The 25593-nt window shown below is 37.6% G+C and overlaps 1 protein-coding gene and 1 long non-coding RNA gene across 3 annotated transcripts in view; one reads left to right on the top strand and one right to left on the bottom strand.

The window, feature by feature from the left end:
* The window catches only part of hipk3b (homeodomain interacting protein kinase 3b), a 76044-nt gene that overhangs the window by 43361 nt on the left and 7090 nt on the right, over positions 1–25593 (bottom strand). For both annotated transcript variants that reach the window (XM_082182871.1, XM_082182870.1), the window contains exon 2: positions 17076–18339. In XM_082182871.1, the coding sequence (XP_082038997.1) occupies positions 17076–18337 (1262 nt within the window). In that variant the 5' untranslated portion in view covers positions 18338–18339. The remainder of the gene's footprint in view (positions 1–17075; positions 18340–25593) is intronic.
* Positions 1524–5587, top strand: LOC309507400. Its single transcript, XR_014209142.1, has 3 exons — positions 1524–1637; positions 1862–3586; positions 4170–5587. It is a non-coding gene; the product is annotated as an uncharacterized lncRNA (long non-coding RNA).

The following is a 25593-nucleotide window of genomic DNA, read 5'->3' as shown; positions in this document are numbered from 1 at the left end:
TCCAAGATATCCGTCCTGATGATGGTGTGGAAAGCGCGCTGTCACAGCTTGGGAGGGCGAATCCTCGCAACTCATGTAAGCTGCACGGGACAGCGTGAAAACAAACGACCTATCAAAAGCGAGAAAGCGAAAGAGGCTGGGCACCGAGTCACTGTGGTTTATATCCTCGCGTCTCGGTCTGCGTCATGACGTGACTTTTTTGTTATATTCTTCTCGATCTATCTAGCTGGCGCAGCGATTATCCACTAGTGCTCTGCACTGCCTCTGGCGGTCAGTAGGAATGAAACAGAACTACAGTGGAAGTACATTTTCGAATTTTTATTAAATTATTATTATTTATTTTTTTGTGAATCAACTTGCACAGATGAATTGTTCACCACAAGACAGTTATGTTATGTGTATAGTTATGTGCACTAAAAAAGTAAACGGGGTAAATTTTGATTTCATGCCGACATTACGCCCGAAATATCAGTTTTGGCATGAATGCTAAGTTCATGCGTACACCTGAGGGCTATACATTTTTTCTACTGTCCAGCACTCATTTAATAAAATCAGTTTATTGTAGTTTAATAATCACATTAGGTTCCATTTCCCACCCCCAAATTTAAAAGGATAGTTCACCCCCAAAACAAATTAATCATTTACACACCCTCATGTTGTTCCAAACCTGTAGGCCTATGAGTTTATTTCTTCTGTTGAACACAAAATAAGATATTTTGAAGAATGTCAGTATTAACCAGACAATTGACAGCACCCATTGTCTTCCATAGTATTTTACTATGGAAGTCAATGGGTGCCGTTAACTGTCCGGTTACCAACATTCTTCAAAACTTTCATTTTTGGGTGAACTAAAAGGCTTAGTTCACCCAAAATGGAAAATTATGCCATTAATTACTGACCCTCGTGTCGTTCCACATCCGTAAGATCTTCGGAACACAAATAAAGATAATTTTTAATGAAATCCGAGAGCTTTCTGTCCCTCCTTAAAGATCAAACACAACTTACACATTAAAGGCCCAGAACGATAGGAATGACATCATTAAAGTAATCCATGTGACTCCAGTGGTTTAACCTCAATTTTATGAAGCAACGTGAGTGCTTTGTTTGCACAAAAAAAAATTTGACAAGTCGAGCCACGAACGCCGTGCTACGTGAGCTGGTCGATAGTAATTACGTTTGTGAAATCTAACGTAGCACGGCGTTCGTGGCTCGACTAGTCGAGACTGTTTTCCAAGATGACTCCTGCCTGTAAACGCATAATGTACTGTCTTTGTAAAGTATCTTCTTATTAAACTGTCTGTACACTTACAAAGTTCTCAATGCTTCGGTTTGCATGTAGGGACCCTCATTATGCTACCGTGTTAGTGTGAGGCTATTTTGAGCCTTGTTAAGTGGTATTAACTAGTGATTTACTTTTACTTGCACTATGCCCCATATACTAGTGTTGTAAGCTAATCTGTTTTTAGAGATAAAACTCTTTACATTCGATTATCATGAAAACGCATCTCAGGGAACGATCGACTTGGTAACCATGTGTTAATTACCCCTAGGTTCATTTTTCACCGGAATTGTCCTTTAAGGCTTTATTTTCTTAATTTTCTGAAACTGAGTTTTTTTAGACTTAAAGGACAAGTTCGGTATTTTACACTTAAAGCCCTGTTTACAGATCGTATCTGATGAAATAGAACGGTTAAGATTAAAATTTGGACACATGCTCCTGTCCCGAGCGAAATAAACCTAAAATTCTCGGGACAGCAGCATGTGTCCAAATTTTAATCTTAACCGTTCTATTTCATCAGATACGATCTGTAAACAGGGCTTTAAGTGTAAAATACCGAACTTGTCCTTTAAGGATCCACAGTTTGCACACAGCTTTTTTTTAGTGGCAAATGCAAGTGAAAAGCTTGCATGGTTGAGATTTGCTTGTCAACCAACTAACTTGTGCATAATCTGTACGCTCAGCTCACAGAGATATTAGAGAATTCGGACTGTGCAAGTACAGTACACATCTTTACTGATGAACGATAATGAAATTTCACATGCACTGCATAGGCATAACCCTTGCGTAGCAGAAAAAAAAAAAAAAAAAAAAACCTTTTTTTCCCTGACCGAGAACAGTTTCAACACGGTCATACATGAGGTTCAATTTCGGTTCGGATGCTGCCTAGGAATGTGGCGGTCTATGTAGCATGGCATCCAACTAAAGTTTGAATAAAACAGGAAGACCACATTGTAAGATTCATCTCAAGCTATACTTTTACTGTATGTGGGGAACTAATGTGCATCAATGTTAGACATGCATAACACCCAGTAAAAAAAAATAAAAAAAATAACCTGCATTAAACCTCCTACTACAAGATCCTTACATCAAACGAAGGAATTCAGAGAGCTTCCCGACGTCTCCATGCATAAAGCAGTTCAAACTGCTCCAGCCGCAGGGTGACGATCCACTGCAGTTCTCATATATCGTCTCTCCCTCATAAACAGGTGAGAGCCAATCTATTAACGGCATCTCCATCCATATATCTGATCTGTCGCTGAGGGGCGGCACTAAATAATCACAGTAGTGAAAATATCTGCCCAGAGTGATTGCATACAGTAATGAAAACGGGTATTTTTGGAGGGTACAATAGGCTACATGGTTGTGGTTGGTTTTTGTGATATATCTCGCAACCCTTTACTTAAAGATTTAATGAAAATAAGAAGTTTTTGTGAGGAAAGAGTTCTGAAGATAGTCGAAGGTGAGCTGCACAATTAAGGCCCGGGTATACTTCATTTTCCGTGCTCTGCTTCGTCTCGCGCACTGCACTCAACTCAAGTGCAAGCCTTTCAAACAAAACTCTTTTGGCGTCACAGAGACAAGTGCACGGACCGTTGTGGGACACGGACGGCCGAAGTAAACTTTGGACTTTATGTGGACTGAAGAGCATCTATTGTAAATGTTTGTGTTGGGAGCCATTTAATAAAGTGAAGTGGTTTGAATTACACACCTTGTAACGGTTTTATTTTACTTTAGAAATGAAAGATATTTTGCATCCATTTTGTCGAGTGCCTTGGCTTGATACGTTTTTTTATGAGTGGCATTTTCGCTACATCCAAAGAGCACCGCGATACAGGTTTTTAACTCCCGTGCAGACACCCCCAGACCCCAGGTTGTGAACCACTGGTGTAAACAACAGTCTGATAAATATAAAAACAAGTCTTGAAAGTTTCAGGTTCAAATGAACAGGAACAGTAGTTAAGAATCCTAGGAAAATCTAGACACAGGGTACGTACAGATTTTTAAGAGTGCAATTCAAGCACTTTCCCAGCACTTTCATCAGTGGCAGTCAGTGTTTTTCAAGGGTGAGGAAGTGGTTAAAAATAAAATATAGCCTAATAATTATAATTTACTTAAAGAAAATCATTATTCATTATTGGCCACACACTGCAGTTTAAATGAACATACACTCTGTTCATATACAATGTCTAACTGCTGTCTCAGCCGACCAATCAGACTCCAAAGTACCAGTAAATATAAAGAAAATAATCATAGAATGTTTTAAAATTTGAAAATGTGTTGAAATTTTTTTTAATTAAAGCTGCCGTCGGCAAATTTTTTTTGATCATATTCAGTGTAATCGACACTATAATCCGACAGAACAACATAAATAAGGTGGTTTTAGAAAAAAACCCGAGCTTCTAACTCCACCTGGAGCGTGTTATTTGTTTTGCAAAAATCCAGCGCTCCCGCTTCATCAGGTCCAATCAGCGCAGGGGGGTGTGAGATCTGACTGTCAATCACAGGTCGTGCACACGCCACAGATCCCCCCTCACTCGCGCACGTTAATATCACATGCACACGCCACGCCTGAAGTTCGCCTGGAGATTGCATGAAGCGTGATGGCGGAGAGAAAATCTACTAACAAGCTTCCAATTCCTCGGTTATTGCTATCTATGGATAGATTAGCCAGGGCTGCCTACCTCCGAGTCCATGGTGTTGATAGATGCTGAAGAGACGGACGCGTTCACAGAAAATCAGGTACACACGCACAGTGACGCACTGACGAGCACGACCTCGATGGGAGGGTGCTCGCTGGTAGTGGGGAGGGGCATGAGAGTTGTAAACATTCAAAATTTTGGCTAATCGACCCAATCTGCCAGACTTGCCGACGGCAGCTTTAACATAGGCAGAAAGGGGAAAAAAAGTGCAATAATCCTTAAAATGTGCCATTTTTAACTATGATCAATATTTTGGCAACAGCTACATGTTTAAACCAGAAATAACATCGGATAAAATTAAGAACATTCATGTCATAAGAGAGGAAGCTCAAACTGAATGCTGATCTAAATTCAGCTCCATGCATAGTATGGCCTATATGATGCCATCAGTGCACAACTATTTTTGTATTGGCATTCAAAATATCCTCTTGCCTCACAGGCTTACTTTTCATTAACCCAGCAGTGGGACAGGCAAGGAAACGTGTTTCTGCCCTATCATGCAGTAGCTATACAGCACCTGTGGGCCTGTTCCCAGAATATTTACTGAAGTCTGGTAATGAAAACCAAAGTCAAAGTAATAAATGAGTAATAAGACTCAAAGTCCATGGAGTCTATTTAGCGGAAATATGGAAAACAATAAATTACTGGTAGTAGATCATCTGCTTTTATTTTTTTTTATGTAAATGCAATACATGTAATGCAATAAAATGTAAACAAAAACTGCTTTTAAATACACTATAGGCCTATATATTTAATATATAACTTTTTATAATTTTATACATTTTCTTATACTGATAAAACTCCACCATAAAGAGACTCAAAATTATTTTTAGATGGTGGCATGTTCCCTTTACTCCCCATATCCCTCCCTTTACCTCTCTACAGTGTTGTCAGGATAATTCCGGTTCGCGTGGATTCGATAAAAATTCTGTATTAATTTTAAGGCCAGAAAAGTAGTATGTTGAGGGTTGATTTGTAGGGAAAGACTATACGCCTGCACACATATATTCAAATGGACATAGTCGTGCTCAGAATTAATCATACCCCCTGGCAAATATGATCAAAAATGGCTGTAAAAAATAAATCTGCATCGTTTAGCCTTTTGATGTTTCATTCAAAAAATTGGCAAAAATCTAACCTTTCATTGAAGTAAAATAATTGAAAGTGGGGAGGGAAATCACATTATGAAATAAATGTTTTTTCTTCAAAACACGTTGGCCACAATTATTGATACCCCTAGAATTTTTTTATGAGTAAAATATCTCTGAAGTATATTCCCATTAATATTTACCTTTTTTTAGCACACCAGGGTGAATAGGAACATGAAATTGTCTAGCTATGACTTCTTGTTTCACAGGAGTTTAAATATGAGGAAACACAAAGGCCAAATTCCCTTAATCATCCATCACAATGAGTAACCAAAGAATATAGTTCTGATGTGCATCAAAAGATGGTTGAGCATCACAAAATAGAAAGTGGCTGTAAGAAAATAGCTAAAGAATTGAAAATCCCCATTTTGACCATCAGGGCAATAATTAAGAAGTGATAATCAACTAAAGATGTTACAAATCTGCCAGGAAGAGGCCGTGTGTCTATATTGTCTTAATGGACGGTGAGGATGAAAATTTGAGTGGCCAAAGACTCTTCAATAATCACAGATGGAGAATTGCAGAGATTAGTTGAGTCTTGGAGTCAGAAAGCCTATTTAAAAAAATAAAAAATAAAAAAATAAAAAAAATAAAACAACCCCTACATCCCCACATGTTGTTTAGGAGGGTTTCCAGAAAAATGCTCCTCGCTCATCCAAAAACAAACTCCAGCATATTCAATTGTTAGACAAGTCTGGATCTTCAGACGGCACAGGGTTCTGTGGTCAGATGAAACAAAAAAGTTGCTTTTTGGCAGCAAACGCGCTAGATGGGTTTGGTGAACACAAGGATAAAAAGTACCCCATGTGTACAATTTAATATACCATTGGATCTTTAATGTTGTGGGCATATTTTTCTGCTGGAGGTCCTGGACTTCTTATTCAGATACACGGCATCGTGGATTCTATCAAATATCAACAGATAAAAAATCAAAACCTGACTGCCTCTGCTAGAAATCTTATAATGGGCCATGGTTGGATCTTCCGTCAGGACAACGATCCAAAACAGACATCAAAATCAACACAAAAATGTGTTAGGGAGCACAAAATGAAGCTTCTGCCATGACCCAGTTCCCTGACCTGATGAGTGAAGTGAACTGAAGAGAAGCAGCACCAACATGGATCTGGGAATCTGAAGGATCTGGAGAGATTCTGTATGGAGGAATGGTCTCTGATCTCTTGTCAGGTGTTCTCCAAACTTATCAGGCATTATAGGAGAAGACTCAAAAAGGAGATTGCAAAAAGGTATTTAATCAAAAGGGTACCAATAATTGTGGCCAACGTGTTTTGGAGAAAAACATTTATTTCATAATGTAATTTCCCCCACCACTTTCAATTATTTTACTTCAATGAAAGGTTCGATTTTTGCCTTTTTTTTTATGAAAGATCAAAAGGATAAACGATGCAGATTTATTTTTAACAACCATTTTTGATCATATTGTACCTGTAGACTGAACTCGTAATGTGCATGTGCATGCCATCGGCATTCTCACTGGTTCGCATTTTTGAAGTTTGCGCAGAAATAACTTAAGAGTTCTGTTAAAACGGTGTCGTGTTAGCGGCCCCTAAGTTAATAACGAATGATCGTTGCGACGGAAGTGAATCAATCAAACTAACTTTAGCTGGACAATAACTTTATTCTAGAGCTGCTATAAAGCCAAAACACTTTACTTTAATTTCCTATTATCAATGTAAAGCTGCTTTGGAACAATCTACATTGTTAAAAGCGCTATATAAATGAAGATGACTTGACGCGTGTTTACTAAACATCAACACTTGATGCTGGTGGTCTAATTGTGGAAAAAGTGGAATAGCCATATATTCACTGAATTATTCTTTTTAGTTCCACAGAAGTCAATTATACATCTTTCAAACAACATCAGGGTTAAGAAATGATACAATCTGCATTTTTGTCTGAACTTACACTTCAAAAGTGAACAGTAAGATGAACCTTGACAACCTTTTCTTTACACAATCATTGGTCTCACTTGTTTCGGCCCTCTCGCATGAATGTGAAACCCAGTATTTTGAGGTCTTAACGTGCAATCTGTGAAACCAAACGCCCATGCGTTACTTCAACATGATCCCTGATAAGTAGCTAGGCGGCATGAACCTTGTGTGGGTGTATAAGCTAAGGAAATGTCCGTGCTCATTCTAATGTTAAGTTTTCTCTTGGTAAAGCTTTTAGCTGAATGCAAACAAAAATAAATCTATCAATGTCACCAAGGCTGACAGTAACCAGCAACCACAGAATCTCTTTCAGATGAAAACATCATAAGAGTAGACTACTTTTCCACAAAGCTCACACTTTTTAAAGCAATAAGCTTATGATAATATATTTAGAAGAAAAAGAAATGGCAAGCTAAAATCTCACATGGAGGTGTGGTACCTGAGGATAATAAAGAACTTTTGAAACCAAACACACTGATTGTCATGTTCAAAGCCCTATAAAGATCAACCTTATAACCAGTATCACAGTGAGACAGACACCACAAATTCTTAGGAGGTTGAAAATGTTTTGATGTAAGTACACAAAAAAAAATGCAATATGAAACCTATTGGTTGATAATACAGTGAGTCTCACAGACAGGTTGGAACTAGATGGCGGCCCTGCCGGGAAAGTATTCCGCAGAGACCAAAGGAAATTCCCGGGTACTCTGTCATGAAAAAGTATTTCAGTGGAAGTGTATAGGACACCAAAGAAAGACTCCCTCCAGATGAATTTGGTAAAGTTTCCAGAAAGCTTGATCTATATGAAGATTAAGAAACCCCCCAAAAAAACAACAAAAAAAACACCTGGAGCATCTTCTTCAAACTCAAACCAAAGCCAGATCTACTGCATTTTGATCAGATCCAAGACAAACATACCCTTAATGTATCCAGCATGGCTCAACATGGACACTATTTCATTAGAAAGGGGTCAAACGATTCATCGGTTTTGCCGATTTATCGGTACCGATAGTTGATTGGTGGAACTATCGTTATCGGCAAAAATCCATACCGATAGTTTTTCCGGGTTGCGTCCGTTGCTGGAGCGGCTGAGAAGAGTGCGCTGTCATTACAAAAGAGCGAGAGCGGCCTCTAGAGGTGGAATAAAACTGTCACTGGCTGAGTTGTTTAACACGTGAGGCAGCGCGCAGCACGGAGAGAACATGCTTCACGGAGAGCGCTGACACTTCAGATGCACATTTAAAACACTGACAGCGAAACGGTATGAATACAGAACACTAAAGTACCAGGGTTTTTCCTGCATAGAGAATTACGAGGCGGCCGCCTCCTGCTCTCGACAAAACTCGGACAGACAGTCACATGCTCAGATACACTTTTTCCACCGTGACGGTTCTGTTGCGGGTTCCCGGCCTGTGTCCATTCTCAAACCGTATAGCACAAATCTGCACGGATCATAATCTGCGGGTCGGGCGGGCCAAGTAAACAAAACATAACATTCCATTTAATCAAGGGTGGATGACAGATAAATAATTATAATGTGTTGAGTTTATTAAAGAAACGAAACCCTCATCACAGTAAAACACAATGAACGTGCATCACTCTTTTACTTTCGTTTTCAACAACGTAATTCTCTTCAGGGAAAACCAATCGAGGAAAACATATCAGGGCTCAACATAAACGCTTGTCCGGGACACGTGTATTTTTTGAAAGGACAAGTAAAAGAGAATTGTACTTGCCTGAACCGGACAAATGCCCTGATTAAAACAACTTTTAATATAAAAAACATAAAAATAAAATAACTAGGGAATCACCGAAAACGTGAGGATGATTCTGATTTTATTTCATTTAATGTAAGTGGCGATTGATAGCCTATAGTTGATAATAATAATACAGGCCTACCTAATGTAGGACTACAGACAGTCACAAAGTTGCGCTGTTGGCTCGCGAAACATCACACGACCAGAGTGCTGTTTTCCTGAATACAATCACGATTGAAACCGAGACACTGATTTCATAACAGTTCAATGAACAAATAGTTAAAATTAAGTCACTTACATTTTAGACGCAATGACTGTTGCGAAATAGTTCCAAACAAGCAAAGATCACAGCAGAACCATAGCGCATATCACAGGAACACCCAGTCATGTTTCATTACTGAATGATTCAGCGTTTTGAACGAATCGGTTGAGTCAAAGATTCAATTACCCATTCATAAACGGCCTCATTCTGAATAAATCAGCCGTTTGAATGAATGACTCAATGACTCGCTCATTAAGACGGTCGCCTGCCGCCACCTACTGGCGGTTTAGTTTCAAAGTGTCATTCTTTTCAACATTCCTTATTTGTATATTAAAAAAAAATATTTAAAACACTCTCATAATCTCATTTAATACAGTTGTAATTTTTCATTGTAAATTCTTTAATTTGATTTGTAACAGCCTAGTGTCTTATTATTCTAATTGAATGTATTGATCAAATTTAATAATTTGAAATTAAAGATGGAGCATACATTAAATAAAATTAGGGAAAAAAATACCTTTATAAAGGTAAAAAATATATAAATAATTCTGAAAAGATTATTTTCCAACAGTGATGTAATGAAACATTGACAATTTAAATTTGAAGAGAGTAAAGCCTCCGTTTAGGCTATTAAGGAAATGTAATTTTGCCAAAAGAAGAACTTTTATTTTAAATAAATGTTCATTTTAAATCAGCCTACTTCAGTGTAATATGATACCATATTCTCATGCCTAACACTGAGAATTTGAATAATTGTAATGTGATGATCAGATGCAGATATCTAAATCAAAGAATATCATAGTTTGGGCAGTTGGCGGGTGGATTATTTATTTTTAACAGCGGATTCAGGTGACTCAGTGCACCAGATTAATGAATTTAACTTTATAAATGTACACATTTTTCTTACGGGAGGCATCCCCCCGGACGCCCCTAGAGGTACCGAGCTACACCCACAAAAATACTGTGGGAAACACAGTAGGCTATGATGATCTACAGAAAATACCTACTTATTAAAATACATTAACAGGATTTTACCACCTCCACCTCGTTTTGAGCCAGGAAAAACCGAGTACATACTGCCATTTCATTATAAAGAAAATTAATTTGTTGACTAGATGCTGCATTAGCAGGGAAGGAACAGAAGCATGTTTGTTGTCGAGGCGGTGATGACTCTAACATTAGTACCTCGAGCGGTTAAATCAATGTGACAAAAACACACGAAAACCTGACCCAAATGTTTAATGTTGCAATTGTTACCATCTATTTGCATTAGTTTATATCCAGCTGGTCACTTGTATGCAGTCATTAGCCAGCAAAGTTGCATATTTAAAGCTAGTGACGTGATTGCTTTCTCAACATTGGTATGTTCATGCAGCAGACAGAAACAAACAAATCAGTAACGCATTCGATTCAATTATTTTTTATCACTGCAATACATAGTTATTTTGATTAGATAATCAAGTGTTCTAATATAGAATCAAATAAAGTGAGAGACTATACATTTATGCAATTTTAATTACATTTTTTGCATTAACTAAGGTTAATAAATCTTGTAGAACATTTTGTCCATTGTTAGTTTGTTAAAGGAGTGATGAACTGGATTGTTTTATTATTTTATAATGTTGCCTGGGGTGCCCTTATAATGTTAGTATGATTTTAGTAGGTTAGTATGACTGTAATCTGAAGTGCATCATTAAGATTTAGCCTAGGCCTAACTAACATTTTGCAGTAATATTTTAATTTCCAAAAAAAAATAAAAAAAAATAATAATAATTTAAAAAAAGGCCTGAAATTTTACAAAAACCTACATCCATTAATTCACCCACTTTATTTCCTTATTCTAGCTTACAGCTACAATGATGGAGGAAGATAAGTGGTATTTTTCTGAGTCATGTACTAGTTCTCTTTTGAGATCACTTCTGGGAAGTGCAACTAAACAAAGACTAATACAGAATCTGATCCCAGAAGGAGGGGGTGAATTCTTAACTCTGTGACCCTGTGAGAGGGATTCCCATAAAATCCTAACATCTGTGGTTTACTTTCAGTATGCTGAATTAAAGGACACTCCAAGTTCTTAACAGTAAGTCTAACAACATGTTGCAAACTGTTCCCTGTTGAGTTGGTAAAGGTCAAACAAGATTAGCTGAGTGAAGAGACAAGTAGTCCTAGAAAGAAGACAAATTATATGCTTCAAATATAAAACATTAAGACCATTCCAAGCAAAAATAAATATTGGGTTCTACCAGACTTATTGTCTCACTGACTGTTTACTTCACTAAGCTTGAGAGTTTTTTTTTAACTTAGTAGTTTGTGATATTGAAACAATTGTGTCAAATTACTATATCATTAAAACCTTATTTAAAAGCAAAAATAACTATATTGTGATATATTGTTATTGTGAAATAAAATTACTCATTGGATTATTTTGGTCATAGCATTTTCATATGACAAATCTTATATTACTGAAGTGTTGAAAACAGCTCATAGTAACAGAACGCAATTGTACATAGGGGTTAAAGGGGTCACATGATGCGTTTTAATGTTTTAATTTAGTGTGTAATGTAGGCCATCGGTTTGTGCATGTCTATGATATGTAGTTACAAAGCTCAGTCCCCCATAAAGCAATGTATTCTATCTAACAGAGAGCTGATCTAGACCTGCCTAAAGAGCCTCGATCAAAGTCCAGAGATTACTTCCTCAAACGTCCACATCATAATGTGAAATATTAGCATAATGCCCGTCAAAAGGCCTACACAAAGAAAGAAGGTAAGGTTTCAGTGAATTAAAGTGTTGTTGATATATAGCGGAGACGCTGTGTGTTTGGATGTGAAGGCAAAAACGCTTTTGCTTTCAGAGTTTAAGATTTATTTATAAAGCTGTTCACAACCCCAAAAATTGCTTGTGCATTTTACAAACAACAGCTTCCTGAACCTGGAAAAGTACAACACAGACTATACAAAGATTACTTGCCACTCTGAAATGTTCTGCTCAAGTCGTGCTTGCAAAGTTAGCATTTTCAGAATCCGACTCGGGCTCAAACTAATACGGGTAAAACCGACAAGATTATTATTACATTATTAACTTTGTGTTTACGAATGCTTTAGAAGCCTTGGGAAGCTGTAGCATGCGATTATGGGCCGTTACATTTCCGACACACGTTTGAAGTGGCCAATCACAACGCACTGGGTCAGCTGGCCAATCAGAGCACTCTGAGCTTTCCGGAAGGAGGGGCTTTGTATACATCAGTGCAGACTGGGAATAAATGAGCAATGTACAGAATGTGAAAAATAATGTGTTTTTTTAACATTAAAGCATGTTAAGCTATATTACACACAATAATCAAAATAATGAACATTTAAAATAGCATCATATGACTACTTTTAAAGTAACAACGCTACTTTTTCCTCCACTGTCCTTGCAGAGTCCTGGTCCTTGATAACACATCTCAAACAGGCCTTGACAACACTAAGAATCCTTGATATACTACAATGGGTTTGGTTGGAAAAAATTCTCAGCACATAGATAGGATTGGTCGTACTTGAACAGTCATTCAGATGTTTATAAAAACCCAATAACTTAATAGTACTACATCACCTTAAAGCTCACAGAGGAGAGAAGATGATGTCAGAATATAGAGGATCCTCTAGATGAAATAGATTCTTTTTTTCCACACTATTATTACATTTATAAGACAATTTACTTTGTTCATCTTACGGGACACAATTTGATTGCCCTTGTTTGCCATGTTGCCAACGTTTGCAGATAAATGATTGATGAGGTAGGCTAAAGTTTCCAACTCAAACAGAACATGGTCAAAGAGATACCAAGTCAATGGCTATTCATGCCACATTATCATGGAAAAAAACCAACATGAGAAGAACCTGTCTCTCATACACTGTCTCCAGAAGTTCTTTTTCATCACTTAACGCGACAGGATTGATGTCATATCCAAATTATAAGTCACACGGACTATATTTGTATTGCTTTTCTGTGCTTTTTGGAGCTTATTTACATAATTTCGACATTCAGCAAATATAAAAATTGCGGACAATTTAATTTAATTGTTTGCCATTTTCATAAAATTCTGATTGCATTTTTAATGAAAGGTTTGGGGCTTAATTTCTGAGATTGCTGGAACACACCCACTTTTCTATCTATATTCCCGCTTCTAAAAGCAACAAAACAGCTGACGCTGGAAGACAGTGACCTTGACTGAGCGCAAAGGGGTTCACTAGTATTTTGCTCTGCCTTATTTCACTTTGACTGCCAGCACACTTCACCATCTATAGAAGTCAAACTGAGTTGGCCATCCTCCCATCAGCTAATTTTAGGTAGTAGTTTCCAGAGTGCAGCCCCCGCAGTGAGTTTGAGAGAACTCTCCCTAGAGCAGCAGAAACGGGGGTGAGATTGGATCACTTTCACGTGACATGGGTAGGTTTGAGTTTAGAGGGTGGAGAAAATGTATTGAACAAGTGTTTTGGCAATTCCATGTTTATATTATAGCCTATTTATAATCATATCCAAAGAGTTCTCATTCTTAATGGTTTCAAGTATATGCAATATAAAAAATATATATATATAAAAAGATATATAGGGATCTGTGGCTTTCCATGCACACTAAAACGCCGTCAAATGCGGCGTCATTGACGTATTTCGCGCGTCTTTTACGGCGTTTGTAATTACAACGGCGTATTTTACGGCGTCCAATACGGTTTAAAACGCCGTATTTTACGGCGTTTGGCTTTAAACGCGATTCATCTATGGCGTATTTCTGAGCCTCTTGGCTTGCCATAGATGTGGTGCTGATGTTTTTGCGCGTGCAGATACGTTATTTCAAATGGCGCGCGGCAAGCGCGCTCATAATAGAAGCGGCGCGCTCGCTTTTCCATGTGCGTTCATGGATGCATAGCGACGCCACGGGAGTACAAACGCTTGTGCGAACTGCGCTCTCCATGACGACGAGGAAGTGTGACATAGGCCTATTAATTGATTTCTAGCCCTTGCATTAGCTTTACTACTAGATATATTTATGGAGATGAGAAATAAAAAGCCGTCATTAATATCAGTCCGTCAGAAAAGCAGTTCTAGTCTTATTCTTGGCTGGATAACTCTTAGCAGGTTTAAAAAGCCCTTTTAAAGTTAAATATGAATACAGTTTTGGATTAAATAAAAGTATAGTCAAGTCAAATAAAACATATTTTATCTCCTGTATAGTTTGGTAATGCTACAATAAGATACCATTCATTAACATCACTTAATGCGTTATCTAACATAACACATTGAGTGAACAATATATTTTTACAACATTAATTAATGTTTGTGAATGTTATTTAATACAAAACACTTGATTGGTCATGTTTGTTCACTTCATTCATTGTGCATTAAATAATGTTAACAGAAATAATGTTAACTTTTGATTTTAAAAATGTATTTTTAAATTAACCCCTAAAGGAGAATAATTGCGACAGTATATAACTATTGTTTTTTTTGTTAGGTCATTTTATCTAATGTTATCTAACAAATGGAATCTTATTGTAAAGTGTTTTTAATACTACAGTTTTGATATACACTTTAATATAATTATGTAAATTTAATCTAAATTAAGCTTTGGTACCGAAATTGGTACCGAGAACCGTGGATTTTCACTGGTATCGGTACCGAATACTGAAATTTTGGTACCGTGACAACACTAACTGACACAAATCTGAACATTCACTTTTTACATTTTTACATTACATACACTTAAGAAATAAATGACTGTTTATGTAAACCTTTTGTATAGTTTAAGTGCAATAAGACTTGCGCTGTGTGACAGGCTTTTTGTGTGTGAGAAAGTTGAACTGGCAAGGCTTTAAAACGCATGCGGATAATAACATTTAGTCATGGTGAAGAACTGAAATGTCACGTGAGCATAAAACATACCGCAGTGTTGCTAAACATGTTGTGAATGTACGTCGCGTTGTACAGTATGTTGGGATGGCAGCGCCAGAGCTGCAACTGATAGAATGTGCACTGTAGCACGATACTATAATCTCTCTTCAAAAGCAGATCGTGAAGACATTTTAATCGTTCAGAATCTAATATGATATCGTACACACTTACTTTCAGCATTATTGAACACATTTTACAATGTTTGAATTAATTTCACAGATTTCCCCCCACAAACCAAAAATATCAGTCAATAAGTATAAACATTCTGTGTTGGCCTAGCTTTCAGTGGTTTTAGATTTAGGGTTCTCACACTTTTTGTACAATGAATCTCTATGACATTTCCATGGAAAAGTTAGAACGTAAAAGAAATTTGGAGCAAAGAATTGCATGAAGAACAAACGTACACATGAAATATCACACAAATGTGTGAGAGTTTAATCAAACATCTGAGATGGACATGATTTCCAGAAGCATGGGCATGTTTACACTTACTTAGAGACATGGCTGAAAATAAGATTCCAAAGATGGCAACCTACACCAAGATAACAGAATGTGATGCAATCATAAGGTTTTGCTTTATACTAGCACCTGCAGATGCTTTAGCAGTTTAAGTCAATTTCCATTAGGCATGCTACTATTAACTCAATGTTAACAGTAATAAGAGCATAAGTTACTAAAAAGGAGGCGGAAGTGTAAAATTGGTCACAGTCAGCTGTAAAAGTGGGGGTGAAGTAAACTGCCTAACAAATTGTGACTTAAAATGTAATCCGGCAGGCAACAGCAGAGGCTTGAGTGGATTAGTTACCCACACCTATGTGATTACACCAGTCATCAAACACAACACAGTCCGAACCGACAGCTAATCAAATGCGCATTTTCTCAAGCATTAAGGCTGATTTATGCTTCTGCGTCGGACCTACGGCGTGAGTTCGACGCAGAAGTATAAATTGGGCTTTAGCTTCAATGTACTGATTAAAATGAGAATGGCTCTTCAGTCACATGAATAGTTTTACCTGTCATGACAGTAGTGCTGAATGCTTCTTAGAGTTACACAAAACTAAATTAAAATATCAAAACTATCATGTTTAAATTGAGATGATAAATTCACACTACTTACAGAATGTACTCCTAGTAGCAGCAATACTTTAAAACTCTATATGAACGTTCTAGCATTTGTTCTTTGTATAAAGCGCAGGATAGTCTAATAAATGAGGTGAAGAAACAAACAGATCTAATGGAGGACAAAAATCTAAATTGATGGAAGTTTGTAACAGGAGGTTTACCCATAATATTATAGCAGATTTGTTCCCCACCACAAGTTTTACCACTGCACAAAAGTAAATGTAAAAATACTTTTTCTGTTTTTAATTTTGCCAGTACATCAATGTGACATTCAAGGCATTTCCTATGATGCATTCAGGAAACAAGATGGAGCATGATGATCTTACAATAAAAATAAACAAATTTAGCCACCATTTCAACATTCAAACTGAGGTTGACAATATTTACAAAGGTTCCCTGCATTCAAAAGTTATTATTTGATTACATATGCAACAGGGCTAAAAAAATAAAATAAAAATAATCTATTACCAGTTGTTTTTACCCTATTCTACAAAGTACTTTCAAAACATCACTTCCTTTCCCATGGTGATGTGAGAAGAATGGTTTAGCCCCTGCCTGTTGCATTGTGGGGTCAAATAGTTCTACAGAGTCAGCGTAGCTTTAGAACACAAGGGAAATTGTTTTACATCAGTGGCGTTTCCTGACTGGTAATTCCACAAGGACTTTAGTTGTATAACATTCACAGACAGCTAGAGATTTTAAAATGTTTTCAATGATCTATTGGTGAGAAAGAAGGATGTGCTTCAGAATATTTTTTACAGAAAATACAGATCAATGCCCAAACAAGACACCTCTGCCAAAATCAAGAAATTTAACATTCAATATAGTGACCAAACTATTAATGCAATAAGTGCAATTTAACTGGCCATTGTGAGATAACCATCATAAATTTCAGCTGATGACTATTTCTTTTGTTTGTACATACCTGTAGTACCGTGACTGGAGGTACGTTGAGCAGACTGCTTTGGAGACGTGACTGGCTGAGCCAAAGTCTATGACTTTAACTCGGTAGGGCTGCCGTACAGGGTCCACCAGCATTATGTTCTCAGGCTTTAGGTCCGCGTGAATCAGTCCCATGGCCTTCAATTTTTTTAGTGCCATGGCCACCTGCTGAAGAATGGGACGGATTACCTTCAGAGGTAGCGGGCTGAATTTGTTTTGCTTGAGGAAGTCATACAGGTTCTGCTCCAGCATCTCAAACACAAGGCAGGTGTGGCTGCGGTGCTGGAAACACTCGAAAGCTCGCACAAGATTATGCTCGTCTGCATTCTCACTGCTGAGGCGGGCCAGGATGCCCACCTCAATCTGGCCCTGTCGTGCATATGATGGATGATTCTTCAGGATCTTCACTGCCACAATATCACTGGTGCCTCGTTTCCAGCATTTCACAACCTGGCCGAAAGTACCACGGCCGAGGAAGTCTAATACCTCATAGGTGTTCTTCAACGAGCAAAGCAACTCATGCTGCACCAACTGGTAGTCTCCATCCCCATTTCTGGAATTTCCACCTTGCTTTAAAGGCCCTCCACCGACCGCCGCTGGCACTGCAACCGGTGGGTTTCCCACGTTTGATTGCAACATTGCAGGTAACATTGACAGGTCCTCTACAATCTGCATGGCGCTCCCCAAGTTCTCAAGCTCCCCGCTCTTACGTTTCAGCCCGCATCTGTGGGAGCTGTCTTGCAAGTTAAAACCTCCACAGTCTTTCCGTTCACCCTTGTCCTCTCCTCCACCACCTTCACTGTTACCTCCACCCTGTCCTCCACCTCCTTCTTGACTGCCGCTTCCCTCTCCCCTACCCCTTCCAACTGCCCCTGTAGCTCCACTGCTGCAACCCCTTCCTTTGTCCTTGTGCTCTGGCCCCTTTTCCTGAGAGGAGATGCCCCCTTTTTGCTGCTGGGTCGCTGTGGTTGTATGCTGACGTCGCACACCGTGTACAGTAGCCGTCTGCAATTGAAAATCCTGCCCGTGGTGTCTGCCAAACAAAAAATCTTGTGTCTTCAACGAAGCGGTGAGTTTTGTCGGGTAAGCAATGCCAAGGGTTCTACCATTCAAGTAAGTCTGTGGGTAGGCCCTCTCATGGTAAACACAGTTACTGGGCTCGACTTTGAGTTTCTTCACACTACAAAAGGCACTTGTCTGAGTTTGAAAAACATGTGGTGGGTAGACCAAGACTTGTGAGGCCATACCTGCGAACACAAGAAAACCAGATACAGATCATGCTACAGTTTCGTTTTTTTTATTTATTTTTTATCAGTAATTGTAACATTTTCAAAGTAACATTTCCATTTTCAACTAAACATTTCCATTTAGGACTGGGTTCACACAGAACGCCTTTCTGCTGTTTTAACTTGAGCGCCGTGTTTTGAGAATGCAGTGTTAGGCTATGTGTATGACAGCTAATACATTAACGTTTAAACGGAAATTTTGCAGCCGACTAGTCTAAACCTCCGTCCTACATTATTATTAATAATGATTATTAATAATAATAAATCCTATGGTGCTGAATAATGAATGGAGGCTTATGCTCCTTGGCCGACTGAAGGTTGTCATGGAAATGCTTGATGTACTTTGTATGTGAAGGGGAGACACTCCAGGTGAATAGGAAAACAAATAAAAAATAACTAATAGGCTAGATATCAGCATGAAACTTCCCCAGTTGATTACTGACATTAAGACAAATATCTTTTGCATTACAAGCTTTTAGAATATTTATGTTTAAATATGCAAATGAGGTATTCTCATTAAATATGCACTAATTTGCATATTTCCAGAAGAGAAATCTGAACATTGGATAAAGCCAGATTCAAAATTCTTGTTTCATTTTGTTGACATTAGAGTCAAAGGTTTTTACAGAGGGGATTTTGGATATCTCTTTTTATTACTCCATTAATCAGAAAAAAAAACTCAACAGCCATACAAAATAAAATGAAATAAATCAAATTTTGCCCCGTTTTTAGGTATAAAATGTTGTATAAATCAGAATCTGAATAATATATGAACAAACCCCTCAGAAAAAAAAACCTTAAGAATATAGATAGGACTGGAAAGTTTGGTGTATGTAAGTGCTGCTGAAGTGGAGATTTCTGGCTCAGAGTATGAGAAAAAAAATGGAGAAAACGGCATTTAAAGGTTTGTATTGTAAAAATTCATACTTTTTTAGTGGAAACAACTATTTATACACACAATATCTTATCAAATCATTAGCAACAACAATACAAACCACCTAAAACACATCAAAACGTATAACACAGCATTTATGGCCTTCAACTAAACAGAACACCAGTAAAAAAAAAAAAATTAAAAAACACACAAACGGTCCCATGTCAGATGTCAGAGCACGTCACGTGATTCATCTGAATGAATCATCTTTTGGTTTGTGCAAAAGACTTGAGATGCGAGCAAAATGGTTAAATACTTCAGTCTAGCATGTTTACATTGAAAAACTGAAAAAGTAGCGCAGAAATGCATTCTGTGTGAACTGTCCCAAAGACTGACTAATCAGCCTTTATCTTTCAAAATTCCTGAAAATGTTCATCCCTGGTCTCTATTCAATAATCATTAATAAAATGACTAATGTCTGTAGAGGTATTTTCCTCAATTTGTTGTGACACCACCATTAACTTAATGTAAACAACTTATGTAGGGTCATTGATCCTACTGAGTACAGTGGCTTGCATCATCAGGCTGACATCATACTTGACCTTTGCCCCTATGCTACAGCAGGAATCAGCAGGCTGCCTTGAGCAGCCAATGACAAGCCAAGAAAATGTCATAGGCCTATTGCAGCAGAAGGTTGAGTTCCTGCCTCCAACACCCACCAAAGCTCTTTCCATTAACGCTGTAAAGGGAAACAACTAACTGTTCACAGGTTCAAATGACCGTTTCATATCGGTTTCCATGTATCGAGGTCTCGAGGCAACAGCTGTTTCTAAATAAGAATTACTTAGAGTGGGAGAAAAAGAGACACCAGGATATGTCTTGGCTATTCTCAATAAATGTCAAATTTAGGAAGCACTGTCTATAAAGGCCTAAGCAGTAATAGTGATGCTTTTCCTTTCCTGCTTTTGTGAAGCAAACAAACACCAATAATAAGTTATCCACAATGACTTAATGTCAATGCAAAAATGCATTAAGCAAAGCTAACTGCTGTCTTTGAGTCAAAAAGTTGTGGTACTACTCGAACTCTATTTAACACTGAATTCTGCTCAGGGGTCTAACCTACCTTTGATTTGTACACCTGGAAAAAAATGTTAAGGAAAGGGAACAAGATAAGAGTGTATTTTCAGCAGCAGACCACATGACCACAATTTTGAAAAGACACTGCCAATTTCACATTCATTTGGCTGACATCCAGTGCAAACTTTGTGGCTTGTCCAATTCCAGTGCTTCCCACAGGATTTTGTGAAACTGTGGTGACCTTGGTCCCATTTTGTATTTTTTAAAGTTAAATTAATCAATCTGGTAAACTTAAGTTCAAAATTAAGAGCTCCAACCTATGTTCAGTGTGCAAATTGAACAAAGAAAAAGTCTGTGCTTTGACTTCTCGTCTCAGTCTACATTACAGTAATAGTCGAGTCGTCCTACGCTACAGACCAGTTAATGAATGGGAAGCACTGAAATCTATTTGTGGCGGTCAATGTTGATATTGGGGTGAGCCACCACAGATAAATCAATGTATATGAAACACTGGATTTCAGTTAAGGTCTGAAACACTCTTAAAAATCTCAAGAGCAACCTTTCTATAGAGTGCAAACAGCTAATAGAGGCGTAGCAAAGTTAGAAAGGGTATAATGTGAGAAATCACAACATAAGAAAGAGTAGGCCATTCCAAGTAAAAAAAAAAATGAACAAATATTATCCAAAACGAATATTGCGGTTAACACAAATCATATCACAGATGATCACTGAATGTTTTTAGTTCTAGTTGTCTAAATTACACTAATTCTACTATAAATTCTGGCTATTTGTTATTTGACAATCATCATGTTGTTAACTTAGTTTCACACAAATTTATGCTGGCTATCTTTATGCAACTATCCTTTTAATTACAGAATTATGAACTGATTAGGACGCTGGTTTATATTTAACAAACAGACAAGGATATTTTAGGAAATTTTTAGAAAGAATGACGCATTGCATCCCTTTAAAAAGTACCATGGAAATGCCATGTTTTCGATCGTCTTTATTTATTTTTTTGTACCATGTGAGGACAGGATTTTGGAGTTTTTACCTTAAAAAGTACCAAAGAAACCTATTCCTTTAATGTAGATTATTTTTAAATGATTAAACTGCCAGGTCTATGCAGTTGGACAGCATAAAATAAATATGTACTCGGGGCTCGACAATAAGGACTGCCCGATGGCCCGGGGCCAGCGTAAACGACGTTCGGAATTAGAACAGTAGACGGAGCGGTCACTTGCCCAATCTGGCCAGTGCTGCATTGTCACAAAAGTTTATCATTTTCATCCGTTTTTAAGCCTTGCCTATATAAATATTCAAGCACAAGACGACACAAAAGAGTAGTAAATTCGGTACTCGCTGTTTGAGAAGTTGTGTGTGCGTAACACATCCGAAGTGATTGAATGAATGAATGAATGAGGCATTTATATAGTGCTTTCATATGTACTACGGTACACCCAAAGCGCTTTATTATCATATCAGGGAATACCTCTTCAACCACCACCAGTGTGTAGCATCCACTTGGATGATGCGACGGCAGCCACAGTACAACGGCACCAGTGCGCTCACCAACTACAGGTGGAGAGGAGAGCGAGTGATAGAGCTATAGATAGACAGTGGTTCGGGATTATGAGCAGGTCATGTTTGGCAAGGGCCAATGGGTGGAATGTGGCCAGGGCACCGGGGTTACACCCCTACTCTTTAAAGGGACATTGTGTAGGAATTTCTCCCATCTAGTGGTGAAATTGTATTTTGCATTCAAACGAATAATGCTCTCCAGCGCCTCACTTTTTCAAATGCGCGTTGCATCTACGGTAGCCGTTATGTACCTAAAAGCCATGACAGGATGTCTTATAATAGCACTTCGAGTTTTTCTTCGGGTGAACATGTTTGTTATTTAAAACAAACTGAAACTTGAAACAACGAAAAAAAGAATGTTACAGTATGAACTACTGACTGTCAAAAACATTAACTATGGTAATTAGTAGTAATGCCTTCTTTACTCGTTATATTTTTTGAAGTATGTGCATTGTTAGATATCATCATCATCAGAGCCTTCTCTAACGTTACTTTACTCAATAGCTGCTATTCATCAAAGAGCCTGTTTAACTTTTAACTATAAATGTTCGACTGTCTATATAATAAAGTACACAACCAAGCAATGAAAAAAAAGCTTGTAATTAACACTGTAACATTGACTTACCTGTCGAGAAGAAAGCAGGCAACTTCAGGGTCTCTTTTGAAAGCTTTCTCCTGCATTAGCTATCCTGACAGTAACCCTTGTTTTTGTAATCTCCGGTCACGTTTCCTTTTACGATCTATTTTGGACTTTTTCGACGACGAGGACTCCTTATCCTGTGACTCATATGTATGTATGAATGAACGGTGTATAAATAACCGTGCAGTGCTGCCTTTTAAACTTGCCGCGGCAGTGACAAGCGCCTCTCACTTCTCTGCTCCTCCGCTTCTGCTGGCTTCAGTCACGTGACGCTGGCTCTGAACGAAACGCGTTGTGGAAACGCGTTGGCCTAGTACTTTTTGTCCCTCTCTGCTATTATAGTTTTTCAAGATGGCGGAACTACATGGAAGCCTCCGTGGACTTACCCGTCCCATGTATATAAAGATAATAAATTCTTCGTTTACGAGGATTAGTCTGAACATTGGCATAGGTATTTGTACACCATTGAGGGCATATTTATGAATAAAAATATAGATTTTAGATAATAAAATACCTAAAAAGCTACACATTGTCCCTTTAACGATAAGTGCCATGGAATTTTTAATGAACACAGGGAGTCAGGACCTTGGTTTTGCGTCTCATCCGAAGGACGAGTGCGTGCCCAGAAAGCCACATCTCAGACAACGCAAAAATACTGAATTAAGCTCTTTCACGGGTTTTTAATCGACACATTCACACAAAATTGTCAAAATGCCCATATTGACGAGTATCCTCATAAACAGTCGGTAATGTCTTAAGTGAAACGTAAAGAGTCAAGAAATAAAACGCATGTGTTAGGGCCGGTTCACACAGAACGCGTTTATGCTGTTAAAAGCATGAGATGCAGGTCAGTGGAATAAAAAATTAATTAATTAAAAAAAGTTTTTTTTTTTTCAGTTTAACTTTTTAACTTGAGCGCAAAGAATGGAAAAACAGTATGGATCCGTGCATTAGGTCTTAAAGTGACAACAGTGTAATATTCCGGCTGCTGTCTATGTTTTTAATGTTAATCAAACAAAAAGACAAAGATAAAAGTCGCTCACTGCTCTTGACTGAATAGCTTTTGTAAGTTTAATAAGGATTTTTCTATATTAAACTTCTAACCACCAACAGTCTCATGTTTCCAGAGCTCAACAACTATCAAAAATTAATGATGTCCATTCATTTTGTCAATGATTCTAAAGATTTCACTGGTCATGTCAATCACAGGGCTCATTGCCTATAGACTTTATGCGCCAGAGAAACGAGGGCGCTGCCATATCTTTAGAATATTGTCTTTGAACTTCCGTTTTTTCGGTCGCTCTGTATATTTCTATGGCATTGCTGTCCAGGAGTAATTAGCTTTTGAAGTGGATTTACTTAATGTAAAGTTAACGAAAGTTATCATGAGGATTGTAATGTTTAAAGCAGATGTCTTAACAAATGTCAGTAGACTGGGAAGATTAAAAAAAAATCGGGGGGGGTGAATTCCTCCCAAAAAAAAAAAAAAAAAAAAAAGCCACAGAAAAGGGAAGAGGAAGTTATATTGAGGTCCCCTGTTTTCAAGGAAATCCAAAAATGCAGGACAAAATTCCACAGTCCAACTAAACAAATTATTTGGGAAAAATAAGTGAGGAGGCCATAGCAGGGCTGAGTGACAGCGCAAAAGAAAAAAAGATTATTAGGATGAACAAAACAGTATCATATATTTATGTATAGTTTTATACAAAGAGCCAGTAATTTTTGTATTCAAAAACATGAGAAGCTGTGGAATGGAAGAAAACCCAAAGTCTCGAGACATGTTTTTTAAAAGAAGAACTTCTATTCACTTCACATGTCTTTCTAAACATGCGGCTCTCTTGTGTGAGATGCGAGTGCAACGGTCAAAGATGATACACAAAGCAATAATCAGAACCTGAGATTATCAGTGACACTGGACACATGGTTTGTACGCTCTTGAATAGAAATCATTCTAAAAATAGAATCCCCAGTCGCACGTCACTTATCGCTGCCATGGTTGTTTAGGACAAAAACTCTGATTAGCGCGGAAAAAACATCTTTCATCTTGTGTCACAGTGCGCCTGGTTAGGACACTGTGTAACCAGTCACTAGTTGTTCATTTGACAATAATTTACAATTCCCACCTGTACAGTACTTCAAGAGGCCCGTTTCAAACACTTGCTAAATAATAATCAACTAAATGTTTACAATTTAACTTGACACGTGATCAATTCTGTTAAAGAATATTTTATGAGAGTTCAGAGAATACGGAGGAACGATTGTGGATGCCAGGCTTTAAACTGAATACTTATAGCCTATATGTTCATATATAAAAGAAATGTCCCAGACAGTGTTTATTGTCCTTTTCAGGTGAACTTTCCCTTTATGGTTTTTCTTTCTTAAATTAGGCTACCTTTTGCATTTACTAGTTAATTTTTACTAGTATAATACTAGAAAAATATATATTTAAAACATGTAGGCCTAGGCTAAATATTTGTTTTATATCACCTGACAGGTGAATAATCTACATCCAATTGGTCAGAAAAAATAATAATAGCACATCTCTCCTCAAGCTTCATGCTTTTTCATTTCATGACATTTCTTTTATCTTTTCTTTTTTTAGCACTGATGCCTACAGCATAATTTGGGTCCATGTATTTTTGCGTCTATTCGTTTTTCCTTTTTTAATCCGTAATTGAAAAACGAAAAATGGGTGTATTTTTAAAACGCAAAGTTGAACACCAAAATTTTTGTTTATGACTTTTTGCCCCTCTATTAAACATTTAAAATATTCACAAATTTCTGTAGAATCACAGGGCTGCTGTAATCAACAAGGTAAACATAACTCTAAATGAGTTCAGTGATTCAGGTCAAATTATGATTTTGTCAAAACATAACCAACACCATCTGATCAATGTTTCTCTTTGTTTATCTGAGTTACAACTCAGATACAACAGCCAAACAAAATCTAAAGTTAATGATTTAAGGGTCAAGAGCCCAACTAAAGCAAACACTGATCACCATAATGGTGTCTTAAAAAATGAGATTTTCTCCTTTGGTGATT

The sequence above is a fragment of the Leuciscus leuciscus genome, assembly GCF_965113295.1.
Source record: "Leuciscus leuciscus genome assembly, chromosome: 10".
NCBI lineage: Eukaryota > Metazoa > Chordata > Actinopteri > Cypriniformes > Leuciscidae > Leuciscus > Leuciscus leuciscus.
The sequence above is the reverse complement of the archived record's forward strand: the minus strand, read 5'-3'. Positions and strand labels throughout refer to the sequence as shown.